The sequence below is a fragment of the Phyllobates terribilis genome, unplaced genomic scaffold (genome assembly GCF_046119375.1).
Source record: "Phyllobates terribilis strain yellow unplaced genomic scaffold, ASM4611937v1 Scaffold_2__4_contigs__length_985480577, whole genome shotgun sequence".
Classification (NCBI taxonomy): domain Eukaryota; kingdom Metazoa; phylum Chordata; class Amphibia; order Anura; family Dendrobatidae; genus Phyllobates; species Phyllobates terribilis.
Genome location: NW_027362762.1, coordinates 39,226,198 through 39,250,390, shown reverse-complemented (window position 1 = coordinate 39,250,390; position 24,193 = coordinate 39,226,198). Strand labels below are relative to the sequence as shown.

Genomic DNA, 24,193 nt, shown 5'->3' with positions numbered 1-24,193 from the left:
GGGGGGGGGGGGGGATTAGCGGACAAGGCTTGGATATCACGGACTCTACGGGCCGAAGTCATCACCAGAATTAGAGATTTTACTGTAAGATTTTTAACAGATGACATCTCTAACTGTTCAAAGGCGACTGGTTGATGCCTCCAGCACCAAGCTCAGATCCCAAGGAAGGATCTTCAGACTCTGGATTGGCCTAGACCTATCACATGCTTTAATAAACCTAGGTTTCCAGCTATTGCCTACCAAGTGACAGTTATACTATGCCTGTAGGGCAGAGATCTGCACTTTAATAGTGCTAGTGGATGGCCCAAGCTCTAATCCTTTCAGGAGAAACTCTAGGATAGATTTAAATCAGAATTTCCTCACCAAAAAAACTTTCCCCTGAACTAGATAGGACCTGGAAAAAGTTCCTACTATATATTTTTGTTGTTACAGGTTTCCTGCTCTTAAGTAAAGTAGATACTAAACTTTAAGAAAACCCTCTCTGGATTAATAGTGACCTCTCAAAATTCCAGGCTGTCAAATGAAGGCCGCTGCTTGGGGATGCCAGATCGGACCTTGGATGAGTAGATCCGGGATCTCTGGTAAGATCCATGGATTGGAGATGGACATCAGCCTCATCCATGAAAACTACAGCCTTTTGAGCCAGAATGGGGCCATCAGGATTATCTTAGCCTGGTCTTCCCTGATCTGCTGGAATCCTTATTGAAGTGCCATGCAATCTGGAAGGCATCTACTGCATGAGGTTTTTCCCTGAGATTTAGCGAGCAGATTTTTTTTTACCTTCTGCCTGTTTGCGAACAAGTCCATACTTTGAAGACCCCCATAGGCTTATTGTTTTCTGAAAGAGTGTCTGATTCAGGGCCCATATCAGCTTAGGAAGTCTCCCCCGTTATTTTTCTTTCCTTATATTTGCAAAGCTGTTAACGACAAGGGATGCTTTTGCCGCCATCAAGGAGAGAGAACTTGTTCCCCCCCTGAAGGTTGATGTAAGCCACCGTTGTTCGATTGTCCGACAAGATACAAACATGACGGCTTTCGAGAGATGCGAGAAACTTCTCCATTGCATGTTTCACTGCCAGAAGTTCTTTCATGTTGGATGAACTCCTCTTTTCGTGTTCTGACCAAACAATCTGGACTACACAGACTCTCCGATGCGCTCCCCATCTACTTGTGCTTCCATCTGTGGTTATGACATCCATAATCTGATAAACTCATGGGACCCTACTGACAGATTATCTACACTGAGCCACCATAAGGCCATGTGCCCACGTAGCATTTTTACGGCCGCGAAACCGCTTGCAAAACCGTCTGCCATGCAAAGCAATGTGAATTCGGATGTGCCGTGCACATGATGTGCCGAATTCGCATTGCTTTCCAAAACGCAGCATGACCATTTCTACCGCCATTACGCTGCAAATTCGCCGCCATTTAGGAACATTGAAACGCAGCAAACCCGCAGGTATATGTGGATTTGCTGCGCTCCAATTAAATTCAATGGCCGAGAATTTGCAGCGTAATCGCGGTGCGTGTGGTACCCGGGATGAAGAGGAGACTACAACTCATCTCATCCCAGCTACCATGCGGTGAAAAAAATAAAGTAAAAAAAAAACAAAACTGTATACTCACCTCTCCGGTCTGCTCCCGGCAGCGTCCTCTCTTCAGCGTCCCACGGTGTACTGGCAGGACCTGCGGTGATGTTATTTAATCAGCTGATGGTCACGTGACCACTGACGTCAGCAGTCAGGTGATGGTCACGTGACGATCAGCTGACTAAATTACGTCACCGCAGGTCCTGCCAGTACACCGCGGGACGCTGAAGAGAGGACGCCGCCGGGAGCAGACCGGAGAGGTGAGTATACAGGTTTTTTTTATTTTTAACATTAAAAAAAAAATTACTATAGATGCAGCATTTAAAGCATCTAAGTTGGTCACACAATATAAATCCATGCCGTTTTTTTTTGGTGTCTGTCATCATACGGACCCGGAGAATCATATTGCCATGTCATTTTTACTGCTCACTGACCGTTGTAAGGCAAAAAAACACAACAACTCAAAAATAAAACAATGGCAGAATTTAAGTTTTTCAATATTTTCCCCCCACTTGGAATTAATTTTCCCATTTATCAGTACGTTAAGGCAAAATTAATGGCGTCACTCAAAACTACAACTCATCCCGCAATGTACAATTCCTCGCACGGCTATGTTGGTGGAGAAATTAAAAAAAAAGTTCTGGCTCTTGTATATTAAAAGTATATATATATATATATATATATATATATATATATATATATATATATATATATATATATATATATATATATATATATATATATATATATATATATATATATATATATATATATATATATATATATATATATATATATATATATATATATATAAAAATATGCAAAAATAAAAATTATTTGTCAGGAAACTTAAACTTAAGGGTTTGGGGCGACCTCTGCGCCGCACCTGTAATTCTGGCGAGCAGATTTGATACAGTCCATGAACTGCGGGATCTCGTAGTTCACCAGGGTTTTGAGCTGCCCGTCACCCACACCGTCTCTGTAGATGATGATGCGGTGCGGCAGGCCTTCATTCATCTTGCTCCAGGCGTGCAGCGACGCTAGAGAGAAATAAGAGGGAAAGAAAAGACAAAGAAAAAAAAAAAGACAGAAAAAAAGTAATAATGGCATTGTGATACACTGATAAATAAGGCAGAGATGCATTGGTATTCTTTTATAGGTCACCGCCATCAGATGTTTGCAGATCCCGCTGCAGCCAGATGTGCAGGGCAGCGCCGTACACCGTGCAGAGGCCGTTCTCGGTACTGCAGCTCAGATCACATTTACGGTAATTCAGCTGCAATACAAAGAATGGCCACTACACTCTTTGCGATTGCAAACATCAAAATTGGTAGGGGGTGACCGAGTGTTGGACCCCCCACCAATCTGATACGAAAGGTTTGATCGTCAATATCAAGGGTCCTGGAGCGCTCCTTTAAAAACTATGATGATAATCTGTTGTAATTTCTAGAAATAGATTAAAAAAAACTACCACAATACGATAGCAAGAAGTGGACGTTATTCTCCAGTTCTCATGGGAAATATCAATTTGTGAAATATAAAAAAAAATTTATTATATATATATATATATATATCTATATATATAATTTACTATATCTCTATATATCTCTCTCTCTCTCTCTCTATATATATCTCTATCTCTCTCTATATATATCTATATATATCTATAATTTACTATATATATCTATAATTTACTATATATATATATATAATTTACTATATATCTATCTATCTATCTATCACATGGGGGGAAATTTACTAGGCAACATAAACATAACAAGTGAAAAAAAATATAAAAAAATATTAGCAAATTTTGCTTGCGGCGGTTTTGCACAAATGTGATTTTTTTTCCCCCCACCCATGGCACTTCTCCAAGAAGCTGGTGGGGCGGGCAACATTTACTAAAGTGCATCAGAAAGTGCCATAAATTACAGCACAGATATGCGCCAAGACCTCCTACACCCGCTTACACTTTTCTATTCGGTGATCATCTGTGCAGATACTTTCTCACATTTGGAGCTTTGTTTTTACCTTGCATACAGACTTTCAGGCCATCGACGATCTCCTGTCTCTGATCCTGGACGACACATCGGGAAAACCAGCTACAATAGAAACGCCAGATATTACTTAGGCTTCTTCAGAGGACTGGAATTCCCGAATTACGCCCTTAAAACATATGCATTATATCAGCCATGCATCTGAATTTGCTATATTTTCTGATCTTGTGCATTTTTTAAAAAAATAAATAAAAAAAACATTATAATTATTTTCTTAATCTAGTTCTGTATTTTGTTAAGAAAAAAAAAAAAAACACAGTGGGGAAACACGTAAATTACTTACCGGTAATGTGTTTTTTTCGGAACCCATGACAGCATAATGAGAGAGGGGATCCGCCCTTCAAGGACAGGAAACCTTCAAGATAAAAAGGCGGCGCCTCTCTTCGCCTCAGTGGATTACAGAGGATGAGAGGACTCTCCGGTTAGAGGACATAATTTTATTAACCATAAATGAATTTCGCCCATGTGAACACTCAATACCCACCAACCGGAAGGTGAACACCATAGTGATAGGGAGGGAATGTAAAGGTGCTGTCATGGGTTCCAAAAAAACACATTACCGGTAAGTAATATACGTGTTTTTCTGTCACCCATGACGGCACAACGAGAGAATTACAGAGAACTACATAGGTAAGGGAGGGACCACGGCCTGCAGAACCCTTCTTCCACATGTGAGATCAGAGGAGGCAGAAAGGTCAAGTCTATAGTGATTATAGAAAGTGGACGGAGATGACCACGTGGCCGCCTTACATATTTGCTCAATGGTCACGTCCGCTCTTTCCGCCCAGGAAGGAGCAATGCCCTGTGTAGAGTGGGCCTTCAGATTGTTAGGAGGATCTCTGCCTGATCCCGTATAGGCCATCAGAATGGCTTCTCGGATCCACCTTGATAGAGTGCCTTTTGAGACCTTTGATCCCTTTCGGGAGCCCTGAAAGGAGACAAATAGAGCCCTATCCTTCCGCCATGAGCTTGTGGATGCTAAATAAATGTATAAGGCATCTCCTAACATCCAAGGTATGAAATCTTTCCTCCTTGCTATTTTTTGGTTCAGGACAGAAGGATGATAGGGCTATCTCCTGAGACATATGAAACCTTAAGACACAATCTTAGGTAGAAAAGCAGGGTCTGGTCTCAAAACTACCCTATCGTCTAGCACTAAAGTAAAAGGTGGATCGGCAGATAAAGCCTGCAACTCACTAACCCTCCATGCTGATGTTAAGGCCACAAGAAGTATTGTTTTTAGGGTGAGTAATTTTATGGACCAAGGGGCTCAAAGGGAGAACTTGTTAACGCGTTTAGCACCAAGTTTAAATCCAAAGAAGGGACCCTTATTATAGGGGCTGGCTTGGCTCTACTGCATGCCCTCACGAACCTGGAAATCCATTTGTTACCGGCCAGATTATAATTAATTATACAAGACCCCTAAGGCAGAGATTTGGACCTTCAGGATGCTAACCGCTAGGCCTTTTTCCAGCCCTTTTTGACAAGATTCCAAAATGGCCTTTATGGGAACCCCCCAGGGAGAATCCCTGAGATGACAAGAACTTCTTCCAGACTCTACTGTAAATTTTAGCAGCGATTGGTTTCCTACTACCTAGAAGAGTAATAGCTAGATTTGATGAGAAACCCCGACCCTCTAGCAAAGACCTCTCAAGTTCCAGGCCGCTAAGTGCAATCCTTTCACCAGAGGATGGAATATAGGACCCTGAGCAAGAAGGTCGGGAATCTCTGGAAGAATCCAGGGGTTCGTGATTGACATGCTCGTCAGCCAAAAGAAGCATGGTCTCTTGGGCCAGAAGGGGGCTATGAGGACCACTCGAGCCTGATCTTCCCGGATCTTCCTCAACACTGGCTGGAATTAGGCACGTTGGGGGAAAGGCATAGGCCAGACTGAAATCCCACCTGCACTGGAAGGCGTCTACTACTAGAGTGTTTTCCGTGGGATTCAGTGAGGAGAACTTTTTCAATTTGCTGTTCTGACGAGTCGCAAACAGGTCGACCTCTGGAGACCCCCACATGGCCACTAGCTGGCGGAAGACTGAATGATTTAGAGTCCATTCTCTCCGCAATAGTGGCCTGCGACTTAGAAAGTCTGCCTTCGCGTTGTCCTTTCCTTTGATATGAAGGGCCTTCAAAGAGAGAACTTTTCCTTCCACTAGAGAAAATATCCTCCCCCCAACCTGCATTAGTTTTTTTGAGCGAGTCCCCCCCCCCTGGTGGTTCACATATGCCACAGTGACCTTGTTGTCGGACAGAATTTTTATATGATGTCCTCGTAGAAGGGGTAAGAAGCTGATTAGTGCCTTCTCTACTGCTCATAGTTCCCACATGTTGGAAGACTCCAGACTCTCCTCCTCTGACCGAGTCCCCTGTATCAGGTGCCGTCTAGGTGCGCCCCCCCACCCCCTGGGGCTGGCGTCCGTAGTAATCACTCTGGTAATCTGGGGAACCCAGGGGACACCTGTCCGAAACGTGTTTGTCTATAACCACCAATGCAGCGACTGAATTACATTGTGAGGGAGTGTTAACCTGCCCTCCAGATGCCCCCTGAGATTGATTTTGTTCTTTAGGACGTCCCATTGTAATTCCCTTGAATGAAATTGGGCCCAGCATACTGCTGGGATGCAGGAGGCGAGGGACCCCAGCAGAAACATGGCCCCCCCGAGAGAGTCATTACTGGGTTTGTTATAGATGTGGAAACTAAATTTTTTATTTTCTCTTTTCTGTTCGGACAGGCGGCATTCCTGTCGAACCGAATCCAGAGTAAGGCCTAAAGATCTGAGCTGTATGTGGGATCAGTCTTGATTTTTCTAGGTTTAACCCCCTTGGGTCTTTCTGTTTTTGTGTTTTCATTTTTTTGCTCCCCTTCTTCCCAGAGCTTTTTCAATTTTCGTTCAATATGGCCAGGTGAGGGCTTTTTTTTTGCGGGACGAGTTGTACTTTTAAACGCCATCACTGGTTTTACCATATCGTTTGCTGGAAAACGGGAAAAAAATTCCAATTCGGGTGAAACTGCAAAAAAAAAAAATGCAATTCCACAGTTTTTTGGGTCCTTTTTTCTACCATGTTCACTGAATGCTATAACTGACCTGCCATCATTATTTTCCAGGTCATTACGAGTTCATAGACACCAAACACTAGGTGGCGCTCATAGCAATTGAGACGTGACAACCACAGGGGTCTGCTGCAGACCCTGGGTTTTCATGCCCAACCATTGGTGACTCGTGATCACGTGACGGGGGTCACCGATGGGCAGGGCTTAGGACACGCTTACCGGAAGCGCGAGTTAAATGCCGCTGTCAGATTGACAGCGAAATTTAACATGTTAACAGCCGCAGGTGGATCGCGATTCCACCCGCAGCTGTTGCGGGCAAATGTAAGAATCAGCCGACATGTGCTCGGTTCAGTGCGGGCTTACCGCCGGAGCCCCCGCTGAACCGGCCTTCCCGACCTGGTGCTTACTATTACTGACCAGGTCGGAAAGGGGTTAAACACCATCCTAAGTTTTTTTTATGATGGTGCACACCTGATCCACTTGGGCCAGGCAGTGATCGTGAGTTTTCCCCACTATTAGGAAGTCGTCCAGGTACGGAATGATCAATCTGTTTTCCTCCCTGAGATGAGCTGTAACCTCCGCTATAAGTTTTGTGAATATACGAGGCGCCACTGCTAGGCCGAAGGGAAGAGATCTGTACCGGAAGTGCCTGACGACTCCTTGTACAGTTACGGCTGCTCTGAGGTATCTCTGAAAGTCGCGATGAATTGGCACGTGGTAATACGCATCTCTTAGGTCCAACACTGCCATGTAGCAGCCGGGGAATAGAAGGCTTATCGTTGATTTTATGGTTTCCATCTTGAATGATGGAATGCTCAGGAATTTGTTCAGGCCTTTCAAGTGGAGGATGACTCTGTATGAGTTGTCCGGTTTCTTTATAAGGAATAAGGGGGAATAGCAGCCTCTTCTTTCCTCTTGTGGTGACACCTCCAGTAAGACGTTCTTTTGCAGGAGACCTGAAATCTCCTCCTCCAGTTCCCGCTGTTCTGGTAGAGAGGATCTTCAGGCAGTCAGAATAAATGGTGGGTTCCTCAGAAATTCCAGTTTTAACCCTGATCTTATTAAATTGAGGATCCACTTGCTGGAAGAGATCCTTTCCCAGGCTGGAAGGAAGAGAGAGAGCCTCCCTCCCAACCTGGGATAGTGTGTCATTTTGGGGGGTTTGCGACTATCCTGGGAGGGCCCGCCGAACAAAAATCCTTTCACTTTTCTGGAACGATCCCCTCCCATCTAAATTGTTCTGTGGACGTCCTTCTGCGGCCAAATTTCTTCCTCCGAAAGGACTGCATAAAAGTTGAGAAGGAAGATTTAGGAAATCCTTTTTTTTGTTGTCACCTGCTTTCTCAAGAATTGTGTCAAGAGAAGCACCGAAGAGAAAATCACCTTCACACGGAAGAGAACATAACTTTCCCTTCGTTTGTATGTCCCCCGGGAAACATTTCAGCCAGACCGCTCTATGGCCGGCATTAGACAGGGCCGCAGGTCTTGCCGCTAATCTGGCGAAATCCGCGGAGGCGTCCGATAAGAAGGCCGCAGCTCCCTTCAATACCGGCAGAGAGGCCAGAATGGAGTCCTGTGACTCGTTTTTAACCTGGTCTTCTAACCTGTCTAACCAAACCATGAGGGATCTTGCTGTACAGGTTGCTGCTATGGCTGGTTTCAATGCCCCCGCTGATGACTCCAAAGTACCCTTAAGGAAGGTATCTACCTTCCGGTCCAGTGGGTCCTTCAGCATCCCTGTGTCTTCAAAAGGGAGAGAAGATTTTTTTTTTAGAAGCTTTGGACACCGCAACATCCAGCTTCGGTATCTTCTTCATTAAAGGGATATTTCCTTTTGAAGGAGGATGGAAGGGGACCCTTTTTCTCCAGCCTATCCCACTCCTTCTTGACAAGTCCCTGCACCTTATCGTTAATCGAAAACACTCTTTTCTGATCCAAGGTACCGAACATAATATCCTGTACCGATTTTTTTGCCTTCTGGTCAACTAACCCCATTGTGGGCCTGACTGCTTTTACTAAGCCGTCAACACTTTCCAGGGGAAAACAATGACCTGTATCTGCCTCGCTATCCGAAGAGGAACAGTCCGTGGAGTCATCCAGCATTCCCTCGTCGGGTTTTTGCTCTATGGGTCTGGGATGCTTCTTTTGCCTGGGAAAACGATTTTAGCGATTTTTCCACCTCAGACCTAATAAGGGTTTTTGAATTTGAAGCAAAATCCAGGGTTCCCTCCGAAATGGTTTCCTCAATACATGGCTGGCATAACTTTCTGGGCCAGTCTCTAGTCAGACCCCGTTCATACAGGGCACATACTCTGTACTTGGACTTCCCCGTACATTTCTTCAGGACATCCTGACCATATAAAGGAGGAAGGAGAGAGAAAGAGGGACACAAAAAGAAAAAAGTCTACATTAATACGTCGACTTTCACGAAGCTCACTCACCACCCAGTAGATAAAAACAGGGTACCGGAACGGGAGGCGGGACGGTATCTGACACTTCTCCTCGGAAGACCACGGAATCATCGATCCTGCAGGAGCTATGCCGGCTGGATCTTGAATCCTTGGTGCTGCATGTCCCAGAACGGCCACTGCTCCTGCTCTGCGGTGCACGCTGCTCCTGGGTGCGCTTCTGGCGCCGAGGCTGCTGCGGCTGCTCCTTGGGCTGCTGCAGCTGCTGCTGCGGTGTGGAGGGCTGCTGTGAAGCTATCACGGTGCACTGCGCCCCTGCCTAGCCAGTGATCTACCCCAAGTACCTTCATTGTGCCAGGGAGATCACCGGCCGGCGTTCCCGCAGCTTCCGGTACCTCCCCCGAAAATTACATCTGGGGATCAGAGGTCCCGGTGCGCGTCATCGGGGCACAACTTCCAGTTCGTCACTTCCGGTCACGCCCCGTGACGTCACATACGGGACGCGGGGTTGCCGGCTACCATGCTGTGTAGGTGCCGCAAACCCCCGCACGCGAGGACACCATGTCAGCGCCCTCCGCGGCGCTTCTTGGACCCATGGGACCGGCAGCAGCAGAGACTGTCCCCTGCCACAACCGACCGGCCCCAGTAAGAATATCTTGCTGCTGTCGCAGACGAGTAGGAAGGTCCTCCATCAAGGACAGGAAACCACTGAGGCAGAGAGAGGCGCCAACCTTTTTATCTTGAAGGTTTCCTGTCCTTGAAGGGCGGATCTCCTCTCTCGTTGTGCCGTCATGGGTGACAGAAAAAATAAGTATTTGATACATTGCCGATTTTGCAAGTTTTCCCACCTACAAAGTATGGAGAGGTCTGTGATTTTTATCGTAGGTCACTTCACCTGTGAGAGACAGAATCTAAAAATAAAATCCAGAGAATCACATTGTAGGATTTTTACATAATTAAATTGCATTTTATTGCATGAAATAAGTGTTTGATACAATAGAAAAACAGAACTTAATATTTGGTGCAGAAACCTTTGTTTGCATTTACAGAGGTCAGACGTTTCCTGTAGATCTTGACCAGGTTCGCACACACTGCAGCAGGGATTTTGGCCCCCTCCTCCATACAGATCTTCTCCAGATCTTTCAGGTTTTGGGGCTGTCACTGGGCAACATTGAGTTTCAGCTCCCTCCAAAGATTTTCTATTGGGTTCAGGTCTGGAGACTGGCTCGGCCACTCCAGGACCTTGAAATGCTTCTTACGGAGCCACTCCTTAGTTGGCCTGGCTCTGTTTCAGGTCATTGTCATGCTGGAAGACCAAATCACAACCCATCTTCAACGCTCTTAAAGGAAGAAGGTTCTTGGCCAAAATCTTGCGATACATGAGCTCATCCATCCTCCCTTCAATGCGGTGCAGTCATCCTGTCCCATTTGCAGAAACGCAACCCCAAAGTATGATGTTTCCCCCACCATGTTTCACAGTGAGGATGGTGTTCTTGGGGTTGTACTCATCCCTTCCTCCTCCAAACACGGCAAGTGGAGTTGATACCAAAAAGTTCTATTTTGGTCTCTTCTGACCACATGACCTTCTCCCATACCTCCTCTGGAGCATCCAGATGGTCATTGGCGAACTTCAAACGGGCCTGGACATGTGCTGGCGTGAGCAGGGGGACCTTGCGTGCCTTGTAGGATTTTAATCCATGACGGCGTAGTGTGTTACTAACAGTAATGTAATGTTTGAGACTGTGGTCCCAGTTCTTTTCAGGTCATTGACCAGGTCCTCCCATTTTAGTTCTGGGCTGATTCCTGACCTTTATAAGGATCATCCTTACCCAACGAGGCGAGATCCTGCATGGAGCCCCAGACCGTGAAAGATTGACAGTCATCTTGTGTTTCTTCCCTTTTCTAATAATTGCGCCAACAGTTGTTGCCTTCTCACCAAGCTGCTTCCCTATTGTCCTGTAGCCCAGTGTAACCCAACTCCAGTCCTCAAAGCCCACCAACAGGTCATGTTTTCAGGATTTCCTTAGTATTGCATAGGCAATAATTCCATCACTTGTGCAATACTAAGGAAATCCTGAAAACATGACCTGTTGGTGGGCCTTGAGGACTGGAGTTGGGGAACCCTACTGTAGCCCATCCCAGCTTTGTTCAGTTCTACAATTTTGTCCCAGGTGTCCTTAGACAGCTCTTTGGTCTAGGCCATGGTGGAGAGGTTGGAGTGTGACTGAGTGTGTGGACAGGTGTCTTTTATACAGGTAACTACAGGAAATGATCAATTTCAAGGACACATTATTACTTGAAGGGGTGACTTACGGGGTATTACTTGAACGGAGCACATGGGGCATTATAACCTTCAAAAGGAGCACACAAGGCGCACTTAATTTTTCAAGGGGTATTATTACCGTCTAACGGGCACCTACGAGTCTTCAGTCCTGTACTGGGTGCACAAAGGAGGGCACAAAAGATGACCCCCTCTTACAGTCTGCTTGGCACTACTGTTTTAAAGGTCGCTGCCTGCTCTTTTGTGAGGGTAATGATAGTAATGACAATTTTGGAAGTATTGGGGGGTCATCGTGGGGCAGATGGGACAGCGGGGGCAGTCACAGAGCAGAGGGCGGCAGCAGGAGGGGCGAGTTTATGCAGTTTGGGAAAAGCTGGGGATTTTGCTGGAAGTGCGAGAAGTACGCTGTCTCTATGGTTATGGTGGGTTCCTGGCTCCAGTTCTCTCATTAGCGGGAGTGAAGAGTCATGGAGGGGGCAAACACTGCGGGCAATGATAAGTTACCGAGTCATTTGTCTGTTCGTGCTTGCAACAAAGCCAGCGATGGATCTCTTCCCCTGCAGGGTATCGTGGTAGCAATCAATCCCAATGATTATCGTTTTCTCTAGCTGGAGAAAAAAAAGAGCCACTTTTACAGGATTTTACTGTGCATGGATTACACTCCCTGCCCCCACGATCCTTGCCACTGGGGGAGAAGTCGAGGCCCCCCTGGACCCTCGTTCCCCACGGGGTGGGGGGAGATGTCGAGGCCCCCCTGGACCCTCGTTCCCCACGGGGTGGGGTGGGGGGAGATGTCGAGGCCCCCCTGGACCCTCGTTCACCATGGCGGGGGGAGGGGGGGGGGGATGTCGAGGCCCCCCTGGCTCCTTGTTCGCCATGGGGGGGGAGGGGGGGGGTGAGAAATGTAGAGGACCCCTGGACCCTCGGCACGAGTACCGGTATCTCCACGCTCCACAGCTCTCCGCCTAACTTGCAGTTCATCTGTAGAGCGATTTTGGTGCAGACGGAGAGGACAGTCTGGGGTTTGCTCAAGGTCCTGGCGACGACGCACTGACTGGGGATGGGGAAGTCCACGCACAGGTGCTTCTTGATAGCGTCGTACTTCATCTTATTGTTGCTGGACAGGATGCAGACGACCTGGGGAGCAGAGAGATCGTGGTGACATTCCAGACATTCTTGCTGGTTAAGTCTCCAAACAGTTCAATATCTGCCCACCATCTCTGTGCGGTCTGTGATGTTCTGCTGGAAGGCCTGTAAATATCCCCCAACAGTATCCTCGATTTCAACCCTTGAGATAAACAAAAAGTATGGTGTAAGATATGTAAGATGTGGAGCCCCCCTCGGCTGAGCCCCTGAATCTCACATCACCGCCCGGTTCATCCGGATGCGCATTTGCTGGGTGATCTTGAACATGTTCTGTAGCAGAGCGTTCGCCGCGTCGTAATTTCTCCGCGTGTAAAAGAGCAGCCAGTTATTCAGATCCCGGGGGCTGATCAAGACGGGACCCCTCAGCTCTCGCGACCAGTCTGCAAACTGCGGATTATATTCTGCCTGAAAATAATCCGACATCACAAGTCACACCTCATCGCCGGATCAGCTCCCTGAATTACATGTCAGGTCTGTGCAGAGTAACGGGCAACCAGAGGCCTGACCTCCGGCCATTGGAGACCAGGGGACCCGGCTGCAGCTCTAGAAGACCCCCGCAAAGTGCTGTTGGGCCCGGCAATATGTTGGTAAAAAACAGCACAAAATATTCAAACACCTCCCAGAATGCGAAATGCATTTATATCACAGCTCATTGTGCCAAAAAATCATATATAAATATATATATATACACACACATAATTAATCAAACGGAAGGGGTTGTGGTGCGTTCCTCCTCTACCTATATACTCACAGATTTGTCTTTTTGCAGGATTTTTTCCGGAGGTGCGATTCTCCCTTCGAACTGTAGGAGTTCGGTATCAAAATTCAGCCCCCAGTCACGTAGCTCTTTCTGTACGCTCTCATCCCTGAAGACAAGGGGAAATTACAATCTCTGGACTCATCACTGTAATGTGTGGTGAATTGAAGGAGCCCAATAAAGGTCTCAAACGCTGCTCCTGTTGTGGGGCCGTATCTATCTTTAGAACTCGGCCCCGCCGTGTGCCGACAGAAACAGAAGTGGCCATAGCTTGAGACTATCCAGCTTTAGGACCCACAAGAGATACCTTACCCCAGTACAGTGCTTTCCTACCCCAGCAAGTGTTTCGCTGTTGCTTCTTCTGGAGGTGTGGTTCCTCTGAGTAAGCAATGGCGAAACACGTGTTGGCCTGGTAAGCATCAAACTGTGGTCAGTCATCTCATTATGCGGTCTTATTTGTACATTTGTAGTCCTGCAGCGAGCAAAACCATACAGGAAGGTCTCCAATATATTGCATCGAGCAGTCCGTAAGGGTCAATATTACAGAAATTCCATCTTACATGAGCTGTTCGGTCATGGGCCAACCATAGTGACAGCCCACGCTGCTACGAGAAGCCTCAGTACCCGAGACACTCACAGGCTCGTTGGGAAACCACTTTTAAAACCACAGCAAAATCAAGCCATGGCTTCTAACCAAACTTCCCTAGCCCTATAGAAGGCCCAGATCAGAGGCGGACGGCCTTCACCAGCCACCCCGGCTACTTACTTGTGTATGTAGTTCAGGAACTTTGCAACTTGCCGCTCCCTCTGATCTGGTGGTAAGCGGGTGTGAACGGCCAGATCTTTCATGACGTTGAAGTCGTTTCTCATTCTGTCGGTCAGACCTGTGTTATAAAGGTGAAGGGATAAGAGATGAGAATATGAGCAACTGCCTCCTGGTGAGGAGCCCTGGGGGGCAGTACTGGTACGCGCCATCTCATAAAAGCATCATTGTGATAACGGTATTTTATAGAGGAATGTTCCCAGAGTTATTAATGCAGACAGATCCAGCCGATTTAAGAGGTTCTCCTGCTAAACATATATAGACCCTCTTACCACGGCAAAATGAGCTTGTGTATCTTAGTCTGCTCAGCTATAGCCAGCAGTTCCCTAGACAATGAATGTAGTGGCGTCGCGCATGCGCAGCCATGACTCTACGGGCATGCTCCACAGCAGGGAGGTCCCTAGTGATCTGCCAGTTATCATCCATACAGCGGCCAGGGCAGAGCAAACCACTCTGGTATAACCGGTCCCATCATTTTTGGTTTTCCTCCTCTTTGGCCCAGATGTACAGCCCCCCGAGCAAGGCCACGCGAAACGCGCGTCGAGGCGGTGAGCATCGTGTCCCACAGGGAGAGACATGGGTAAGAAATATCTGTATTTCTGTGTCTAGGTTAATAACTGACGGTTTTTAGACAGCTTCCTACGTAGCAGGAGGATAATATAGACCACATATACATATGGTGGATTCCTAGCTGATCCTTTCTTGTTAAATAGGCATATGTATTAACCCTGACAACTCATCATCTAACCACAGGACTTTACAGTTTTGATATATTTTTTCTTCCCTCTCCAGTAGGTTTGTGGACTACATGACCCTTAACCCTTAATACCCGAGTCCCATTGTTATCGCTTTTATCCTTTATATGTATGTTTACGCCAATTTGTGTCTATGATCGAATAAAATGTATTATGTATACTTTTGGATGTATGACTCCATGTTTTCAGTAGCATATTCCCTGTTGGCCGTGTCCATTTATCCAATTGAATAGGTCTCATTGGCATAGGGCCCATCATACGCCGTGTGTTAATATACTATGTTTTCTGCTCAGATGATATTGTTGAAGCTTATCAGCATGTGCCCACGTCGAGGGGATCGTCATGACGCGGCAGTGACATTATAGACCATTGCGGTGATAAACTTTTTTTTTCAATTTAAATGACGAAAAAAAATTCAGAATATTGTAAATAAAATGTTTTGCTTGGTCACCGTTTTCCCGAGACCTGTTTAAAATTGTTAAAACAGTACTGCAGTATATTGTGAAAAGATCTGTCTCCTATGGAGCTCAGCCTACAGCTGAGCCGCACAGGACTGAGAAGACTGCAACGGGGGTCTTCAGCAGACGCCTGGCTTTCATACTAACCCACCGGTCCCCTGCGGTGCCGCTGTGAGCGGAAAGAGGCATGTGTGCCATTTAAATGCTGCCATCAGCAGCATTTAAATGGTTAACAGCTGCATCAGGAACTCTGCACTGGCCACGGCTGTCAGACATTTGCCGGCTACATAATATAGCCAGTATCTGCTGCGTGTGGAGGGAGCTCACTCCTGATGCAATGTGCCCTTCCCAGGATGTGCATTTGTGACCGTTCGCACCACCTTCTGGAGCATTTCTTTAGGCCATTTTCACACAACTGACATTATTGGTCCGTGCACCCCCTGCAATGTCTGGACCGGCAGTGGGTTTCCTGACCCAATCTCAACAACAATGGGTCAGGGTAGATGAGCCCAAGTTCGGAGCCTCATGGCCAGTCTGGACAGAGCAGTCAGAACTTGGACCAAGAATGTTTGATGTGTAAATGCAACCTTATAGCTATTCAGCTACAATTACAGAGGTAACTGCGGCTCGGTCAGCGAGCACTGCTAGTAAGCCGGCCGGGGCTTGAGCTCACCTGTTAGGTTGCATAACTCCGGCACCAGTACGATGGCTCCGTCTGTGGCCCCCGGCTTGGGCCTCCGGGGGATGTTCACGATTAACGGCTGGCTCATGTCTTTCACTTGTTCATTGTATTGCTGAGGGTGATGCAAAATAAACAGAAGGACAATGAATGTCTCGGTTATCCGAGCTTTGTCCAAGTCACCAGCAAGTAATAAAAAGATCACCCATAAAAATTAATGAATTTTGCTTGCCCTTTAAAAAAAAAAAATTGTCGAGGTCATTAATGTGAGATCCGTGGGGGGAGAGAGTCCGACTTCCGGAAACTCCACCATTCAGCTGCATTGGCAGGTGCCACGGCCGGGTGTCCCCCAGCTGCCACGGCCGGGTGTCCCCCAGCTGCCACGGCCGGGTGTCCCCCAGCTGCCACGGCCGGGTGTCCCCCAGCTGCCACGGCGCCATACATCGTGCATGGAGCGGTGCCATCCTGGCTTTGTACACAGTCGCGACGGGAGCTAAAAACAGCGGATTGGTGCTGGTGTCAGGTCCCCACCTACTCCAAGGATAAATCCTCAATATAAAGCCGTGGACAACCACCGAGGTTGCATATTTTTTTTTTTTTTAAAGAAAAAACAAAATAGTTTTTCCAAATGTATTTAACAAGAGAAAAAATAAAAACCCGTTTCCTGAGGTTTCGCACTCACGGCTCCCTGTCTCCATTAATCCCAGCAGATCTTACGTTCTTATAATAGTCCACAAAGCTGATCTCGCTTCCGTCTGCCTTCTTGAAGGTGGACGCTGGAGTCATGTTCCAGGCGATTTCGTCTATACGGTAGGTTTTATTGTTGTACCTGCAGAAAAAGCAGCGCTAATTAGTGAGGATGACTTGTTAATGAAAGATGGCACGGTTCATCTTTCACGGAGCCGAGGAAAGCATCAGCCACCAGATTAGGGGATACAACCGCTAGGGGGATCACCGGCTTATCAGGATTTTCTCACTTATGCTTTAAAAAAAACAAAGTGGGATAACAACCAATATGGTCGCCACTGATTGGCTGCTATGGGTCCCATAAAAGTTTTTATTTTGCAACTTTAAAAAAAAAAATAAACCTTTAAAAAAAAAAAAAAAAAAAGGAATAAAAATATAAAATTAATTAACCCATAAGGTAAGTGCTGTAAAGGAAAAAATTAAAAATGGCAGAACTGCAGTTTTTTTTTTTCTGTTTGTTTTTTATAGACAGCCCAATTTTCTTAAAAAAAAAATACAATAAAATGAGAAGAAAACATTGTATGTAGCTAAAAATGGTATTAATGAAAACGACAGCTCGCCACACAAAAATCAAGGCCGCATACAGCACCATGGTAAAAAAAAAAAAAAAAAAGGCTAGGAAAATTGAAAAGAAAAAAAAAAAGTTGATTTTTTTTTTTTTTTACTTTCAGTCCATTTAAATTTTTCCCCGTTTCTCAGCACATTAAAGGGTAAAATAAATGGTGTCATTGTAAAACTACAACTCCTCCAGAGCGGCGTCATGCCTCTGCCCACAGGGGGCGCTCACTTGGTGAGGACGATCTGTCCGATCAGCTCTTTGCAGCAGGCGTCCTGGAACCTCTGGGGGCCACACGAGGAGTAGAGGTTACTCATGATGTCGTGCACGGTCTCGTTCCTGAGGACTTTGTGGCTGACGTCAATGCTCAACATGATGCTGGACTCATACTGGAGGATGGAGGTGGAAAACCCCGGCCAGATGGCGAGTCTGATGGAAGAGGAGACAGGATAGGGGGTGGAGGAAATACAGGAGCTGAAGTAAAATGCACTGTGTGGACAGACACCTACAGGCAACAGCAAGAAGCTCACAGAGTGCAGAAGCATTGTGTGTCTACATACATTACTTATACTATATTATACTCCAGAGCTGCACTCACTATTCTGCTGGTGCAGTCACTGTGTACATACATTACATTACTGATCCTGAGTTACCTCCTGTATTATACCCCAGAGCTGCACTCACTATTCTGCTGGTGCAGTCACTGTGTACATACATTACTGATCCTGAGTTACATCCTGTATTATACTCCAGAGCTGCACTCACTATTCTGCTGGTGCAGTCACCGTGTACATACATTACATTACTGATCCTGAGTTACATCCTGTATTATACTCCAGAGCTGCACTCACTATTCTGCTGGTGCAGTCATTGTGTACATACATTACTGATCCTGAGTTACATCCTGTATTATACTCCAGAGCTGCACTCACTATTCTGCTGGTGCAGTCACTGTGTACATACATTACATTACTGATCCTGAGTTACCTCCAGAATTATACTCCAGAGCTGCACTCACTATTCTGCCGGTGCAGTGACTGTATACATACATTACATTACTGATCCTGTACTGATCCTGAGTTACATCCTGTATTATACTCCAGAGCTGCACTCACTATTCTGCTGGTGCAGTCACTGTGTACATACATTACATTACTGATCCTGAGTTACATCCTGTATTATACTCCAGAGCTGCACTCACTATTCTGCTGGTGCAGTCACCGTGTACATACATTACATTACTGATCCTGAGTTACATCCTGTATTATACCCCAGAGCTGCACTCACTATTCTGCTGGTGCAGTCATTGTGTACATACATTACTGATCCTGAGTTACATCCTGTATTATACTCCAGAGCTGCACTCACTATTCTGCCGGTGCAGTGACTGTATACATACATTACATTACTGATCCTGTACTGATCCTGAGTTACATCCTGTATTATACTCCAGAGCTGCACTCACTGTGTACATACATTACATTACTGATCCTGTACTGATCCTCAGTTACCTCCTGTATTATACCCCAGAGCTGCACTCACTATTCTGCTGGTGCAGTCACTGTGTACATACATTACATTACTGATCCAGAGTTACATCCTGTATTATACTCCAGAGCTGCACTCACTATTCTGCTGGTGCAGTCACTGTGTACATACATTACTGATCCTGAGTTACCTCCTGTATTATACTCCAGAGCTGCACTCACTATTCTGCTGGTGCAGTCACTGTGTACATACATTACATTACTGATCCTGAGTTACATCCTGTATTATACTCCAGAGCTGCACTCACTATTCTGCTGGTGCAGTCACTGTGTACATACATTACATTACTGATCCTGAGTTACATCCGGTATTATACTCCAGAGCTGCACTCACTATTCTGCTGGTGCAGTCACTGTGTACATACATTACTGATCCTGAGTAATATCCTGTTTTATGCCCCAGAGCTGCACTCACTATTCTGCTGGTGCAGTCACTGTGTACATACATTACATTACTGATCCTGAGTTACCTCCTGTATTATACTACAGAGCTGCGCTCACTATTCTGCAGGTGGAGTCACTGTGTACATACATTACATTACTGATCCTGAGTTACCTCCTGTATTATACTCCAGAGCTGCACTCACTATTCTGCTGGTGGAGTCACTGTGTACATACATTACATTACTGATCCTGAGTTACCTCCTGTATTATACTCCAGAGCTGCACTCACTATTCTGCTGGTGCAGTCACTGTGCACATACATTACTGATCCTGAGTTACATCCTGTATTATACTCCAGAGCTGCACTCACTATTCTGCTGGTGCAGTCACTGTGTACATACATTACATTACTGATCCTGAGTTACATCCTGTATTATACTCCAGAGCTGCACTCACTATTCTGCTGGTGCAGTCACTGTGTACATAAATTACATTACTGATCCTGAGTAATATCCTGTATTATACCCCAGAGCTGCACTCACTATTCTGCTGGTGCAGTCACTGTGTACATACATTACATTACTGATCCTGAGTTACATCCTGTATTATACCCCAGAGCTGCACTCACTATACTGCTGGTGCAGTCACTGTGTACATACATTACATTACTGATCCTGCGTTACATCCTGTATTATACTCCAGAGCTGCGCTCACTATTCTGCTGGTACAGTCACTGTGTACATACATTACATTATTGATCCCGAGTTACCTCCTGTATTATACTCCAGAGCTGCGCTCACTATTCTGCTGGTACAGTCACTGTGTACATACATTACATTACTGATCCTGAGTTACATCCTGTATTATACTCCAGAGCTGCACTCACTATTCTGCTGGTGCAGTCACTGTGCACATACATTACATTATTGATCCCGATTTACCTCCTGTATTATACTCCAGAGCTGCGCTCACTATTCTGCTGGTACAGTCACTGTGTACATACATTACATTACTGATCCTGAGTTACATCCTGTATTATACTCCAGAGCTGCACTCACTATTCTGCTGGTGCAGTCACTGTGCACATACATTACATTATTGATCCTGCGTTACATCCTGTATTATACCCCAGAGCTGCGCTCACTATTCTGCTGGTACAGTCACTGTGTACATACATTACATTACTTATCCTGAGTTACCTCCTGTATTGTACTCCAGAGCTGCACTCACTATTCAGCTGGTGCAGTCGCTGTGCACATACATTACATTATTGATCCGGAGTTACATCCTGTATTATACCCCAGAGCTGCGCTCACTATTCTGCTGGTGCAGTCACTGTGTACATACATTACATTACTGATCCTGAGTAATATCCTGTATTATACCCCAGAGCTGCGCTCACTATTCTGCTGGTGCAGTCACTGTGTACATACATTACATTACTGATCCCGAGTTACATCCTGTATTATACCCCAGAGCTGCACTCACTATACTGCTGGTGCAGTCACTGTGTACATACATTACATTACTGATCCTGAGTTACCTCCTGTATTATACTCCAGAGCTGCACTCACTATTCTGCTGGTGCAGTCACTGTGTACATACATTACATTACTGATCCTGAGTTACATCCTGTATTATACTCCAGAGCTGCACTCACTATTCTGCTGGTGCAGTCACTGTGTACATACATTACATTACTGATCCTGAGTAATATCCTGTATTATACCCCAGAGCTGCACTCACTATTCTGCTGGTGCAGTCACTGTGTACGTACATTACATTACTGATCCTGAGTTACCTCCTGTATTATACTCCAGAGCTGCACTCACTATTCTGCTGGTGCAGTCACTGTGCACATACATTATATTATTGATCCTGCGTTACGTCCTGTATTATACCCCAGAGCTGCGCTCACTATTCTGCTGGTACAGTCACTGTGTACATACATTACATTACTGATCCTGAGTTACCTCCTGTATTATACCCCAGAGCTGCACTCACTATTCAGCTGGTGCAGTCACTGTGTACATACATTACATTACTTATCCTGAGTTACCTCCTGTATTGTACTCCAGAGCTGCACTCACTATTCAGCTGGTGCAGTCGCTGTGCACATACATTACATTATTGATCCGGAGTTACATCCTGTATTATACTCCAGAGCTGCACTCACTATTCTGCTGGTGCAGTCACTGTGTACGTACATTACTGATCCTGAGTTACATCCTGTATTATACTCCAGAGCTGCACTCACTATTCTGCTGGTGCAGTCACTGTGTATATACATTACTGATCCCGAGATACATCCTGTATTATACTCCAGAGCTGCACTCACTATTCTGCTGGTGCAGTCACTGTGTACATACATTACTGATCCTGAGTTACATCCTGTATTATACTACAGAGCTGCACTCACTATTCTGCTGGTGCAGTCACTGTGTACATACATTACATTACTGATCCTGAGTTACATCCTGTATTATACCCCAGAGCTGCGCTCACTATTCTGCTGGTGCAGTCACTGTGTACATACATTACATTACTGATCCTGAGTTACCTCCTGTATTATACTCCGGAGCTGCACTCACTATTCTACTGGTGCAGTGACTGTGTACATACATTACATTACTGATCCTGTACTGATCCTGAGTTACATCCTGTATTATACTCCAGAGCTGCACTCACTGTGTACATACATTACATTACTGATCCTGTACTGATCCTCAGTTACCTCCTGTATTATACCCCAGAGCTGCACTCACTATTCTGCTGGTGCAGTCACTGTGTACATACATTACATTACTGATCCAGAGTTACATCCTGTATTATACTCCAGAGCTGCACTCACTATTCTGCTGGTGCAGTCACTGTGTACATACATTACTGATCCTGAGTTACCTCCTGTATTATACTCCAGAGCTGCACTCACTATTCTGCTGGTGCAGTCACTGTGTACACACATTACATTACTGATCCTGAGTTACCTCCTGTATTATACTACAGAGCTGCGCTCACTATTCTGCAGGTGGAGTCACTGTGTACATACATTACTGATCCTGAGTAATATCCTGTTTTATGCCCCAGAGCTGCACTCACTATTCTGCTGGTGCAGTCACTGTGTACATACATTACATTACTGATCCTGAGTTACCTCCTGTATTATACTACAGAGCTGCGCTCACTATTCTGCTGGTGGAGTCACTGTGTACATACATTACATTACTTATCCTGAGTTACATCCTGTATTATACCCCAGAGCTGCACTCCGTATTCTGCTGGTGCAGTCACTGTGTACATACATTACATTACTGATCCTGAGTTACATCCTGTATTATGCTCCAGAGCTGCACTCACTATTCTGCTGGTGCAGTCACTGTGTACATACATTACATTACTGATCCTGAGTTACCTCCTGTATTATACTCCAGAGCTGCACTCACTATTCTGCTGGTGTAGTCACTGTGCACATACATTACATTACTGATCCTGAGTTACATCCTGTATTATACTCCAGAGCTGCACTCACTATTCTGCTGGTGCAGTCACTGTGTACATACATTACATTACTGATCCTGAGTTACCTCCTGTATTATACTCCAGAGCTGCACTCACTATTCTGCTGGTGTAGTCACTGTGCACATACATTACATTACTGATCCTGAGTTACATCCTGTATTATACTCCAGAGCTGCACTCACTATTCTGCTGGTGCAGTCACTGTGTACATACATTACATTACTGATCCTGAGTTACATCCTGTATTATACTCCAGAGCTGCACTCACTATTCTGCTGGTGCAGTCACTGTGTACATACATTACATTACTGATCCTGAGTAATATCCTGTATTATACCCCAGAGCTGCACTCACTATTCTGCTGGTGCAGTCACTGTGTACATACATTACATTACTGATCCTGAGTTACATCCTGTATTATACCCCAGAGCTGCACTCACTATTCTGCTGGTGCAGTCTCTGTGTACATACATTACATTACTGATCCTGAGTTACATCCTGTATTATACCCCTGAGCTGCACTCACTATTCTGCTGGTGCAGTCACTGTGTACATACATTACTGATCCTGAGTTACCTCCTGTATTATACTCCAGAGCTGCACTCACTATTTTGCCGGTGCAGTCACTGTGTACATACATTACATTACTGATCCTGAGTTACATCCTGTATTATACTCCAGAGCTGCACTCACTATTCTGCTGGTGCAGTCACTGTGTACATACATTACATTACTGATCCTGTACTGATCCTGAGTTACATCCTGTATTATACTCCAGAGCTGCACTCACTATTTTGCTGGTGCAGTCACTGTGTACATACATTACATTACTGATCCTGAGTTACCTCCTGTATTATACTCCAGAGCTGCACTCACTATTCTGCTGGTGCAGTCACTGTGTACATACATTACATTACTGATCCCGAGTTACCTCCTGTATTATACTCCAGAGCTGCACTCACTATTCTGCTGGTGCAGTCACTGTGTACATACATTACATTACTGGTCCTGAGTTACCTCCTGTATTATACTCCAGAGCTGCACTCACTATTCTGCTGGTGCAGTCACTGTGTACATACATTACATTACTGATCCTGAGTTACCTCCTGTATTATACTCCAGAGCTGCACTCACTATTCTGCTGGTGCAGTCACTGTGTACATACATTACATTACTGATCCGGAGTTACATCCTGTATTATACTCCAGAGCTGCACTCACTATTCTGCTGCTCCAGTCACTGTGTACATACATTACATTACATTACTGATCCTGTACTGATCCTGAGTTACATCCTGTATTATCCTCCAGAGCTGCACTCACTATTCTGCTGGTGCAGTCACTGTGTACATACATTACATTACTGATCCTGAGTTACATCCTGTATTATACTCCAGAGCTGCACTCACTATTCTGCTGGTGCAGTCACTGTG

The 24,193-nt window shown here is 45.6% G+C and overlaps 1 protein-coding gene across 4 annotated transcripts in view; it reads right to left on the bottom strand.

Annotated features, from left to right (window-relative positions):
- LOC141190636 (piwi-like protein 1) overlaps positions 1-24,193 on the bottom strand; it is a 58,839-nt gene that overhangs the window by 2,886 nt on the left and 31,760 nt on the right. For all 4 annotated transcript variants that reach the window (XM_073661240.1, XM_073661242.1, XM_073661241.1 and 1 more), the window contains exons 8-18: positions 17,543-17,740; positions 16,726-16,837; positions 16,003-16,123; positions 14,060-14,177; positions 13,288-13,402; positions 12,754-12,941; positions 12,606-12,678; positions 12,327-12,527; positions 11,895-11,998; positions 3,621-3,691; positions 2,476-2,629 (exon numbers count right to left, since the gene is read on the bottom strand). In XM_073661240.1, coding sequence (XP_073517341.1) covers positions 2,476-2,629; positions 3,621-3,691; positions 11,895-11,998; positions 12,327-12,527; positions 12,606-12,678; positions 12,754-12,941; positions 13,288-13,402; positions 14,060-14,177; positions 16,003-16,123; positions 16,726-16,837; positions 17,543-17,740 — 1,455 coding nt within the window. The remainder of the gene's footprint in view (positions 1-2,475; positions 2,630-3,620; positions 3,692-11,894; positions 11,999-12,326; positions 12,528-12,605; positions 12,679-12,753; positions 12,942-13,287; positions 13,403-14,059; positions 14,178-16,002; positions 16,124-16,725; positions 16,838-17,542; positions 17,741-24,193) is intronic.